This window comes from Mirounga leonina, unplaced genomic scaffold (assembly GCF_011800145.1).
Source record: "Mirounga leonina isolate KUSES-001 unplaced genomic scaffold, KU_Mleo_1.0 Mir_175, whole genome shotgun sequence".
In the NCBI taxonomy this organism is placed as follows: Eukaryota; Metazoa; Chordata; class Mammalia; order Carnivora; family Phocidae; genus Mirounga; species Mirounga leonina.
Window position 1 is genome coordinate 28,363,351 of NW_023270453.1, and position 13,071 is coordinate 28,376,421.

General features: G+C 44.4%; 1 protein-coding gene across 2 annotated transcripts in view; it reads right to left on the reverse strand.

Annotated features, from left to right (window-relative positions):
• Positions 1 to 13,071, reverse strand: part of USP7 (ubiquitin specific peptidase 7) — a 65,058-nt gene that overhangs the window by 28,420 nt on the left and 23,567 nt on the right. Inside the window, exon 2 of one of the 2 annotated variants that reach the window (XM_035022251.1) lies at positions 4,047 to 4,151. In XM_035022251.1, the coding sequence (XP_034878142.1) occupies positions 4,047 to 4,151 (105 nt within the window). Of the gene's footprint in view, positions 1 to 3,127; positions 3,300 to 4,046; positions 4,152 to 13,071 lie in introns of those variants that run through there. The other variant, XM_035022252.1, reaches the window with a different exon arrangement.

Genomic DNA, 13,071 nt, shown 5'->3' on the forward strand with positions numbered 1-13,071 from the left:
ACAGCTGGCCCTGATCCCTTGTTTCAACACTCTTCCTCCCCAGTTTTTCTGCTACATGTAACCTTGCTCAGCATACTGCACAGGCCCTTCAGAAGGAAGGGCTGCTCAAGGGGGTGAGTCCCGTCTAAGAGATGCAGCATGTACTCGAGCTTCCTCAAGTGGCAGCTATGACCTTAACCCCTTCAAGGGGCAAAAGTACTCAAAAGGCCAAGAGATGGGCTCAAGGTCATGTAATGGCTTAGAAGAAAGTGGGCCATTATTTCACAGACTCAAATCACATGTGAGCAACATTTCAATCCTGCAAGGTAGGCAAGGGCAGATGTTACTCCCACTTTACAGATGAGGGAACTGAGGTTCACTGAGGTTAAGTGGTTTATCTTATCTGAGGTGTTTCACAAAATGAGCACAGTGGGTTTCAGTACCCAAGATCTGTGGCCCCTAAATGGTGACCTTGCCTCTGGTTTGTAAAATGCCATATTCTAGAGTTTAACATCCCCCCAAATGCAGAGCCCAATCAAACTGGCCTGCTTTATGGAGACCAAAGAAATGCAATCAACCAAATAAACATCAACTCAGGGCACGCACTCATGAGACCCTAAAGAGTTCAATGTCCCAAAGTTCTGCCTCTCTTCTAACTCAACTATTTGTTTTCAGATACAATTCCATTCTTTGTCAGATTAGATTTTTACATAGACAAAAACTGAAACATATCATAAATGCTTTTCTGTTCTCTCCCACACTTTAGTCAAATTCCAGAATTAATCTTAAATATTAAATAGGACCCACAAACCTCAGCATGGCACTGTGTCCACAAGATGGCCAACCCTTCCTTCAGAGGCAGAGAGGTTCAGCGGCTCCTGCCTGGCACCGTCCTGCCTCACCCAGCTCAGCTCACACGCGGGGATTTATACACTTGGTGTGAGATTCCACCTCACATTCAAGGCACATCCTTAGGACAGACTTAACTTCTGAAATATGCTAACTAGGACATTTAACATGAGATTTCATGCAAATAAAAATGTTGCCTTATGGCTTCTCAACTCTTTGTAACTAATTACATAAATGAAAAATAACATTATATACCAAAAGGTCAAGGCAAGAGGGTCTACAAAAGAGCAGAGAAGGCTTGAAACCCATCTCTGGCAGAAAGGCCTGGCCTGATCACACTCCCATAAGGAATTACAGGAGATATAAATGTCTGCCCCAAGAAAACAGGTGAAAGGTACTCCAAGATCCTATTTTTGCAACTTCCCTGTGTCTATAATTACTTAAAAATTTAAAAAAAGTGTAAAGCAGTACACTTGGGATTCTGAAGGATGCCCCACATCCTGCAGAATTCGTGTTTAATCTGAACAGAGACTCTATAACCTGCCTGAATGCCACATGTAGTGCATCACTCCACACCTCTTTTTATTGTCAAGGACAGGATGATGAGTTTCTGCTACCTGATGTCACCATACATCCTCAGCCGGAAGACTTGGAAGACTCAGTACCCACCACCTCCACTCCTGCCTTCACAGAGCAGCGCCACCGTGCCCATTCGTACTCCCACTTTATCTTCACAGGGCAAAGGCCAATGAACCAGACTAGGGTCCAGTTGCATGAAAAAGGTAGAGTAAGATATAGTCTTTTAATTTTAAATCAGAAGGTTAGCCTAAAGAATTCCCAAATGGCACTCTTGCAGTAATTTTATCAAACCTCTATTTTTCTTTCAAGAAATGACCCCTGTTTCATGGGTACCAACAATCTCTATTTGCAGAGGCTGCATTTACTCTGAAACTTCTCATTTTCATCTAAGGAAAGACTGAGTAAGAAACTAAAAGTAGCATAGGTAGGTGCAACCAGAAAATGATTCTGACACTTGCCCGTAATCCCATGTTACCAGGACTTTTAAATATGTTCTCTATCTCAACCCAACACCTGTCTGTCTGTGCTTTCAGCCATTCAACTTTTGTGGAGAAACCCCCCTCCCAAAGAAGGCCCCTCTGCCCAGTAAATAAGCCTAATCTAGCATTTCCTAGATTGTGTGTCCTACTTTACCAGGTCAGAAGGATTCAGTTTGAAAAGGATTTCTAAAGCTGAGAGTCTTGGGGAATCATTAACAAGTCTTTTGGAGAAAGACATTAAGGTGCGGACAGCACAGAGAAGCCCGCGATACAGACATTTGGTTGGCCCAGCACCCCTCAAACTTCCTAGACCACTCAAGACTTCTCACCACATGCTAACATCCCACAGAAGAGAGTTTCAGAATACCTAGCACAACCGGGAAAATGCTGCCCTATACTAAGGCTTCTACTCCTAGAACCAAAACAATCTCCCTCCCGTCCCCTTACCACCAAAGAGAGAAAATCTTTTCACTCTCTTATGCTGGGCCTTTCAAAAGACACCTAAAATCCCAAGCCAGGAACATGGTGCTACTGAAGACCACTCTGCTTTGTCCTATAATATACCCTTTCCCTGTTTGGTAACTCACTACAGGAATATTTCCACTATTAGGTTCTATGGTTTGGCACCATTATTTACTACTACCACTTTAGTAAAATTTGCCTGCTAAGGAAAGGGGTTTTATGTACATTACGGATCTCCTAACAGTGGTTCTCAAATGAGGCAATCTGGACCCCCAGAGACGTCTGGCAGTGTCTATTTCTGGTTGTCAGGACTGCGGGGAGAGGGCATAAGGGTGGGATGACACTGGCATCCGATCACGCCAAGGACGGCCCCTACAACAAAGAATGATGAGTCCAAAAAGGCAACAGTGCCAAGGTCAAGAAGCCCTGCCCTTTATCTACACCTGCACCTCCTCCCAAGCCCTCCCCAAAAACACACGCGAGGAAATATTCCTTTGGAATTGCTCTGTGGAACTAGACAGGGAGCTGTCTGCCTGGGGTGGACCAGTTACTGCTCCTCAAGGGACTGGCACCCGTCTCTACCTCACACCTGGCACATCGGGCCTAGTCACACCTTCCCAACTGCACTCTCTGAATCACTTTCGGCATCTCTGGTGTCTGCAATAAAACCAAGAGCCCAGCAACCAAAGAGACCACACCCACACCGTTGCCCTTGATCTACAGTGGAAAGCGCACTCCACAGGTAACAAAGCAGCGGGGTTTAGACCACGCCTCTTTACCTTCCTCAGATATTGCCTCAGCCAGCTGCCAGGGGGTAAACCGCACTGTGAGAGAACTCTCAACTACGGCTGCAGTTTCTCATGGAGGCTGAACTTTTGGCAGGAGGTCTGAACAGCAGTCCTTCTGGTGGTGCAGCCCGTGACTGACGGTTTCTTTCAACTGCCCCGTTACTCCCCTGGGAAGGACACAACCCTCATGAGGATTGATGGACATGCTTTTGACAGAACACGGTTTCATATTACACTGCAAGATTCCAGGGACTGCATAAAGTGATTACTCGCTGCTACCGTCTCAGGACATTGACTAAGTGTACAGGTCACCTATGTAATAAATTATAAAGAAGAAATAGCCTCGAAAGAAAATGATTTCCTGGGCACAAAATGTCCATGCATATACCTATGCATACACTTTTTGCATAGAAGATACAGACCAAAAGTTAGTGTGGGAGAATGAAGCCCAAAGCTCGATTCTGATTTCACACCTAATGGGAGCGGGGAGGGATTATCAGCTACAGACAACTGATATACACACTACAATAAGAATGCAATGGAAAGCCAAGTTCCAATGTTTAGAAGTATCTTGCTGCAAACAAAAAGGAAAGGAGAGTAAGATAAACTTGTTCTGAACACTAGCAGTGGCTGGGAAATTGCAAACCTGAGTAAATCCCCATCTATTACAAATTTCTGTATTTAAACCTTCTCACCTAGGCTGGGGAGAACCACCTTACCCTGAAATTTGTAGGTAATCTTGAAATTCAAATCCAAAACAGTCTCCTAAAGTTTCCTCAGATACAAACCTCCTGAAAACTAGCTACTCCTACGAAACTCAGAAGTACTCAAGGAAGAAATCTATAGCACATCTAGTTGTGTTTCTGAAAGTTTTCTGCCCAATGCAAGTAAACAAACCACACATACTCACCATCCTCCATATCTTCCTCTGTGTTGTTGTGCCCATCACTCATGGCTACATTCCCGTTGATAACAGGGTTTTGAGTAATTCTTGGTGGGTCATCTGTATCTCCAGCTTTAAAGAAAACAAAGAAATTCCATGGTTTTTACCTTCAGGTCTTGGATTAAATAAATAAAAACATGTACTTCTGACGATTTCTAGTCACTAATACCATCCAAATGTGCCATAACCAACATGCTCTAACCCAAAGGGTATATACTAATACGTTTACTAAACATGAACTTTCAGGGCTTTCAAAATGCTAAATGGGATGCAAACAATCATTATACCACATTTGCTCCATTTGCAATGATATTTTGAAATGGGCTTCCTACTCATTAAGACTCAACCCATGGGGTGCCTGGGTGGATCAAGTGGGTTAAGCGTCTGCCTTCGGCTCGGGTCAGGATCCCCGAGTCCCGGGATCAAGCCCCAATCCCCACGTCGGGCTCCCTGCTCAGTGGGGAGCCTCCTCCCTCTCCCTCTGCTCCTCACCCTGCTCATGCATGCGCGCGCTCTCTCTCGCAAATAAATCTTTAAAAAAATAAAAATAAAACTCAACCCCAGAGAAAACATTGTTAACTAAATATATACATAGCAGTGTGCATTAGAACTTTCTACCACATGTCAGTGCTTTAAAACATCACAGCCTGAGTCTCAAAGTGTCACTGGACAATTACTGTAACAACTGAAGTATAAATCCATGCAAAAACCAGAAATGGAGGTTGGGAGGGGGCAGAGGGGGTGTGAAAAGGGGGGTCCCTAGGAAGACTGTCATTTATAAAGAGTCTGGAAAGGATTGAGAAACACATAAAAAGATGTGCTACAGATTCTTTTTTTTTTTTTTTTTTTAAATTTTTTTTTAGGGGAGGGGGTGTCGGGGGCGGGGGGTGGGGGGGTAGGCTCCGTACTGAGCAGCTCGACATGGGGCTCGATCCCAAGACCCTGGGATCATGACCTGAGACAAAGGCAGACGCTTAACCAACTGAGCCACCCAGGTGCCCCTGTGATATAGATTCCTAAATGCTTGCTGAAATGTGGCTTGACAAACATTTACATATAATCAAAGACATGGATTAAAAACTTTGCAGCAATGAATGGCAACTATAAAGTGTAAACTCCAAATGTAACATTCTTATCTCTATTTAAAAACAATTTTCTTACGCTGACATAGGTCCTTGATGTAAAAGGAAAAAAACGCCCAAGTCAGGACTTGGGACTTAAAGAGCCTTCATTAGCCAAAAGGGTCCATCCTTCATATGCAAACCCACTCCTGCCTCCAGATATCAGAAGAGCTCACTGCAACTAGTGTGACCCCTTTATGTTGCCTCTACACATGCTGACTGAAATCAGCAGTCTTAGCTGCGTACAGGAGATGCGGTTTTTAAAAACAGCTACCTCAGTGTGTCCTAGGCCTGCGACATTTCAGAACCTTTCCCCCATTTGGATCGGCAGTCGGCCTGATTCAGCACCACGGACAGCGCCCTCCACGTCCCCTCTAGACACTCTCCAAAACCCCCAATTACCAGATTACATCTTAAGTAATTCCTGAATATAAATCATGTTTTTTCCCTTAAGCATCTCAAAACACACCTTAGAAATCCCTGGAGGCCAAGAAACAGGTATTACCGAATTTATATCACTTCCAATCCTGATACTCTTGTTTTATGAACTATCAATACATACACTTAAAAATGTGTTAAAAGTTATTTTTAAAAACATATACATTTTTGAACTGGTCCCTCAATCATCACACACTCACAAAAAAAAAAAAAAAAAAAAAAACTGGAGTGGGGAGGAGAAATTCTTTTTGCTGTTGATTAATTAGCTTAAACTCTAAAACATATGTGCTTAAAAAGCAACATAAAAAAAGGTACTTTGAAATGTCTTTCATCCACATTTATCCTCCTAAATTAACAACAAACCATCATTTAAAATATTTTATGAGGAAAAACCCCTATAAAGGCCTATGAAATAAATTATGGCACATTCCACCAATAGAATATTATGCAGCAGTGTCTTATAAAGCAGTGTTTCAATGTACCTATGTGGAAAGTTCTCTAACCTGTAAGTTTAAAAAAAAAAAATTAAAGATACCAAGCAATAAATATCTTCACATGCAACCTCCGTTATAAAAGAGACAGAGTATGTTGGAATAAGAGCAAATAAATTCTAATTTCCCTTTACATGATGAACAAACACTGGAAGGACACATCAACTATTAAGAGGCTCTCCAGAAGTGCCAACAGTGTGAGTCTGCACTATACACACTCTCACATCACACGAATGCACCGTAAATCTTAAAATAAGTTGCTTGACGTAGGCTTGGTATTTTAATTTAGTTCCTCAGTTCAAATCTGCCCTACTACAATTGCCTTAAAAAATGGTTTTTAGTGCATGATTGCAAAAACAAAAACCTCTGTATACAGAACAGCATCACACCTAAAACTAGGATGCTTTGTAGATGTAAGCAGTCTGAACTACAGAGCGGGTCATAGAATTCCCCAACTGATTCATAATCCTGAAGATTCTGAGATCCAAGTGAATTCAGATTATAGCTGAAACAAGGTATCTTTAAAGGTCTTGGTGACTTGAAATAGAGTACTTTTTCACCAAAAGTTATGGTAATAATAAAAATCAAGATCAAGTTGGGGCGCCCAACCCTTGATTTTGGCTCAGGTCGTGATCTCAGGGTCGTGGGATCAAGGGTGGGTTCCCCGCTTAGCAGGGAGTCTGCTTCTCCCTCTCCCTCTGCCCCTCTACGGGCTCATGCTCGCGCACGCTCTCTCTCTCTCTAAAATACATCTTAAAAAAATATGAAAATCAAGGGCGCCTGGGTGGCTCAGTTGGTTAAGCGACTGCCTTCGGCTCAGGTCATGATCCTGGAGTCCCGGGATCGAGTCCCGCATCGGGCTCCTTGCTCAGCGAGGAGTCTGCTTCTCCCTCTGACCCTCCCCCCTCTCATGCTCTCTCTCTATCTCATTCTCTCTCTCAAATAAATAAATAAAATCTTTAAAAAAAAAAAAATATGAAGATCAAGTCAAAAAGATCTATGGATCACCATCCCCGGCACCTTACTGTGTAGGGTACGGGAAAAAATGGGCCACAGTTTTTCAGAAGTAGGATTAACTGCAATGCAGTGACTGACAAAAGTCTAATATTTTATAAATGAGGGATACTATTCTAGTGTTAATTAAGACAGGATTTTCTGCAGTTGGTCCCTAAAGGCAAAACAGATAGAGCTCTACATTTGAACTGGGTTCTCCTCAGCAATATCCCACCTTTTTACACATTTGTGCTGGGCTATTCCATTTGCTCTTTTCCACCCTCCTTAAGCATGCAGATGCTGGTCCAGGCCAGTGGCTATGAAATGACAAAAAGTCCCTGGTGGGTCCACCACATACATGAGAAATCTGGCCAGTGACAGGCCCCATGAAGCTCCCAATCAACTGCCATGGGGCCTTGGTAGAAAAAGTTGGCAACTCAAGTCTAGCTCCTAAGGGACTGAATATCCAGTTAAAAAAAGCTCCTTATAAATGAGTTAGTTCAGCAAGAGGATTAAAAATTTAATTAAGACACAGTAAATCCCTGGACCTGAATTCAATGAGGAAAGTACCCAAAGCCCACAAAACTCTGTATTAGACTTCCAGAAATATCTTCAATGGTTAAGACTGCCTTCATTATTGTCAAAGAAGTGCATGACTGGTGTGTGTATATGCATTTATCTCTATATATAAAGTGATCCTGTTCCTGAATTTTATGTCCCAACTGACTGGAACTTCCCCAGATGTGTTAACTCTCATTTGGCCATTTGTGAACTACAACACTCATTTTTTGACACACAGTGGTCTCAAGTAAGATTGGGGACATGCGGGGCGCCTGGGTGGCTCAGTTGGTTAAGCGACTGCCTTCGGCTCAGGTCATGATCCTGGAGTCACAGGATCGAGTCCCGCATCGGGCTCCTTGCTCAGCGAGGAGTCTGCTTCTCCCTCTGACCCTCCTCCCTCTCATGCTCTCTGTCTCTCATTCTCTCTCTCTCAAATAAATAAATAAAATTAAAAAAAAAAAAAAAAAAGACTGGGGACATGCTTGGCAAGCACCAAGGACAATATGGCATGCTTCAAGTAAGAAAACAAAACCTCCAAAATATGCCAAATATCGGGGGGGGGGGAAAGCAGTTATCGTTCCAAAATATATTTATGACACCCAAATACAATCAAAGATCATTTCCATTACTTGTGACTGGTAAAGCTTTTGATGCCTAAACCCTGTGATAAGTCCCAGAGGCGCAGTTTTAATATATATATACGAAAGGACACAAAATGCCTTTTCTAAAGTCTAGAAACACACAGAAGAGGCTAACGTGGCTGGTTACGGAGCCTATATATTTCCTCTTCTTTCTACTGAGGAGGCCATGCTTATATTCAGCTTCCCTTCCCACTGACTTCCATTTGTGATGTCATAACACAGGATTATTCAACAAAGAACACTAGTCAATCGCTATGGAAATGATGTGGCGCTAATTCAGTGCTGAATCTCACTCCTGGATGAAGTAATGAAGAGCAGAATTTCAATTTGCTGGCTTTGACATTTTCGGTCACTTCACAAAGATTACTCAAACCTCTCCCAAAAAGGCCAGATTTGAGGGGACAAACCACCACAGTAAGACTTTACAGCCTTCTAAGAAGTTTGTATACTGCCACCAGGTGGTGCCTAGGACACAAAGATCCAGCCACACCTCAGATTCAGTCTCCACTCAGGCCCCTGATTCCTCCTCAAACTTTCCAACTAGTGATACAACCCAGTGAGCAAAACCACAGCTCAGTTAAAGGCCAGAATATATGGAGTGCCAACACAGAGTACACGGTCTAAACTCCCAACACCACCAATTCACCTGGAATTCCAAGTCAAAAGCCCTCTGGCCTCTGTTTGGTGGTCCTCCTCCCCTTGTCTCCTCTCCTGACACCCATTTTAAAGAATATTACATAAAGTAGAAGTTATCACGGTAAATGAGAACACTGGTATCTTCCTGCATACTGATTTCTTAATTAACAATCCCAAATATATTTCAGTAGGACAATTCAGAAATGTCAGTACTGGTTCTGGAAATCCATTAGCGCCTATGGACCCCCATCTGAACCCCCCTGAGTCACCTTCTCGTCCAAGCTTGTGCTTCCCCTCATGTCTGCATGGCTCTGGAGTAGCGTCCGCGGGGGCTGGGGAGGGGAGGGTTCTCTCTTCCACATCAGAGTGACTGCATAGAATCTCTAGGAGCTCTACCTCAGCATTCTTTTTTTTTAAAGCCCCCCCAACACGCACACAGAATTCTTGGGTTTAGGACAAGGAACATATTCAAGCAACCTCATCAACTTAGATAATCACTTCCAAAAGGCAAAGTGGTCCAGAAAGAGGATGTTAATGGGGAAAAAAAGAAGTCGGGAGTTGGGTTACCAGTTCCTTAGCTGCTGATGTAAATTGTTAACAGTGGGGAAAACTGGCTGAGGGGATCATGGGCACACATCACACGAACTACATCTCTCCTGTAAATCTAAAATTCATCCCAAATTAAAAGTTTACTTGAAAAAAGACAAAACAGAAAACCCTTAAGCCTAAGAAGCAAGGAATATAACTGATACTAAACTTACACGTGGAAAACTTCACCATGCAACATGTACCTCAGCATGTCTGTAATTCTCACACAATTCAAGGTAGAAAAGGGCAGTCTAAGAGCGAGTTTGGGTCTGTGCTGGTGCAGGACCAGCAGAGCAAACAGGATGTAAAGTCTGCCTCAAGTGTTTCACGAATCTGTAACTCCATTTACTGACTCCCTACTTGAGTGCCGGGCCCAGTGCAGACATTCAGGTGATGACCACAAGCTCACTTTACCCACTGGCTTAAGGCTACAGCTGGATGTGAGGGGCACTGCCCCTAGGGGAGCCGGGTCCACATTCTCTGTTCTTCCTCTAAAAGACCGGCTCTGCCCACATCTGCCCACATGGTCTGTCCTCCAGGAGGAGTACTCACTCCTTAGTCAAAGTACAAGTTAGATGGAGGCCCCAAATGAACCCAGAGGCACCAGTCAGGAAGAAATGAAGAAGGAAAAAGTCCTGAGTAAAGAGGCACAATGCTGTTTTGTGTTGTTGTTGTTGTTGATATAGATTTATTTATTTATTTATTTAAGAGCGAGCACATGAGCAAGTACATGGAGAGGAGCAGAGAGACAGAGAACGTCAAGCAGACCCCCCTGCTGAGTGCAGAACCCAATGCAGGGCTCCATCTCATGACCCTGAGATCATAACCTGAGCTGAAACCAAGAGTTGGATGCCAAACTTGACTTGAGCCACCCAGGCACCCCAGCATAATGCTGCTTTAAAGGCTGAATTTCTGTATATGCTCTATTAAGTGCCTACTCCCAACATAACCTATACCCCTGCAAATTTCTATTAGATCGCCCTGATTTCATTCTTTATTAAACATACTGTTGAGATAACGTAGATTCACAATTATTATAGAAATAATAGAGATCCACTTCCTTTCACCCAGTTCCCCCGGTACCATTTTGCATAATCATAGTACGATTCATAACCAGGACGCCAACGTTGACTCAACACACTAATCCTACTCCTGTTCACTTGCACTCTTAAGACACGTGTATGTGTGTCCACCCAGGAAAGACGCTGAACAGTTCCAACACAAGGACCCTTGGGCCCTTTCAAAGAAACCCCCACCCCCCCTTGTGCACATTCCCCTCCCATAACTCCTGGAAACGACACATGTTCTCGATCCCCATAATTTTTCATTTTAAGAATGTTATATAAATGAACACGGTATATAACCTTTTGGAATGCCTTCTGTCACTCAGCATAATTCCCCTGAGACTCAGGTCAACAACTGGTTTCTTTATATTGCTGAGCAGGATTCCATGGCAGGGACACACCATGTGACCTGCAAACATCTGGGTTGTTTCCAGTTTGAGGCTATCACAAATAAAGCTGCTATAAACAATTTTGTGCAAGTCCTGGTTCTGTATTTTTACTTCTGGATTTGAAAGAATGAAATGCTCACAGTAGCAAAGCGAGCAGTACAGAGATGAATAAGGGGAAATGATTCCTCCACTCCCAATCCTAACATGAAGGAAGCCACGGTCTCATGCATCCCCTTCCAGGCGTCCTCCCTGTTCCTATATATGCATATGCAACAACGTACATGCATTTTCTCATGAACAAAAAATGGTATTCACATTACACAAATAAACTAGAGCTACCCCAAGTAGGTATAAATATGCATAGGAATTTAATTCTGAATAGCGCCATAACATGCCATGCTTTACTCAACCATTCCCCAACCATGACTGCCTCCAGTTACCTATTTTTGTTTTTTGCCACTTGAATGTTGTGACCATCTATATTATGATTTTTGTCCTGCTGCATTTTATCACCAGATCATCTTTCCCAAACACATCGGAACCCCCCCCCCCCCCAAGTAGTTAGCCAAACTCTTCCCAATGGCAATGAGTGGCAGAGCAGAGCAATCTAAGACCACAAGGCTGCCAAGTGACACCAAGCGATCCATCAGATGACCCATGTCCTGCACAACATGCATGCATCGTTCAGGAGAGCTCTTCCAACTCTTAGACACAACTCCTTCATTCTTCCTTTGGAGAATTCAAATAAAATTCATGTGCTGATGTTGTGGTCCACAGTATAAATCCTAACGTACAGGCCCTAGCTCTAAGCTCACTGAGCAGAGGAAAGTGACAGCTGAGAACCCAACAGTGAGGGGAAGAGTGCAGCTGTTGGGGCTAGCTATAAAGGGAGGCAGTCCAGGACACAGACTGGGCGAATGATGTGTGGGACCCAGCAAGCGTCAGTGAGGAGGCAGTCCTGTCAAGGCCCCTGCAGGGGAAGAAGAGGCGGGGAGCTCCAAGGGGATGAGGGTATCCCTGGAATCAGGGTCTCACAGGCGGTAAGATGGTGCACTCCCTAAGAAACCAGAACCCCCGAAAGCCGGGGAACGCTCCTGGCAAACAGAGCTCCTGGCAAACAGAGTACGTGGGAGCCTCGGGGGCTGTGGAGTCAACTCCAGACTCGGGGGGGGGGGGGCGGATTCCTCTAAGGCAACACAGGGCCTCAGGCAGAACAATGGACCATCTCCAGACCTTGGACAGAACCTGGGGGTCACAAAGGGGTGACAGTCTCCCAAGGAGACAATAAAGTGAGGATGGTGGGTCTGCTCACAGCCCAGCTGCAACTGGCCTTCTCTCTTCCAGAAATCGGTGGTTCCTGAAGGTGAACACCCCTCACAGTCACAGGGCTGCAAGAAGCGGGTGCTGACCAGGAACACTGCCTGTTTGCCATGTTTGCCTCCCCAGTCACGAAGACCACACACCCAGGAGCCGCGAGGAAACACAGATGGTCCCCTGACTGCTCTCCGTGCCTGGCAAGGAGAGGGGAGCCTCTCAGAAGCAGTTTCTGAATGTGGTCCTAAGTGGAAAACTTCCAACTGCGCTTCAAAAAGATCCTTTCTGGGCGCCCGGGTGGCTCAGTCGGTTGGGCGGCTGCCTTCGGCTCAGGTCATGATCCTGGAGTCCCTGGATCGAGTCCCGCCATCGGGCTCCCTGCTCGGCGGGGAGTCTGCTTCTCCCTCTGACCCTCCCCCCTCTCATGCTCTCTCTCTCTCTCATTCTCTCTCTCAAATAAATAAAATCTTAAAAAAAAAAAAAGATCCTTTCTAATCCATTATCATTACATTACCAGGATTCAACATATCTCCCTAAAACACTGGCATGCCCAATGTGCCTGCAAAGACAGTAACTACCAACTAAGACAATATTTTAATTACTTCCTTGCTGCACGCACTGTCTTTTCCAGGCGGGAATAACTTGAGAGGTAAAGGCCTTCATTTCCAGTGGGGCTGGGCAGAGCCAGCTCCCTTCTCAGTAGGTAGTCAACCCACTTATCAAGTGTCTCCTATGTGCCCAGAGCTGGGCTGGGCC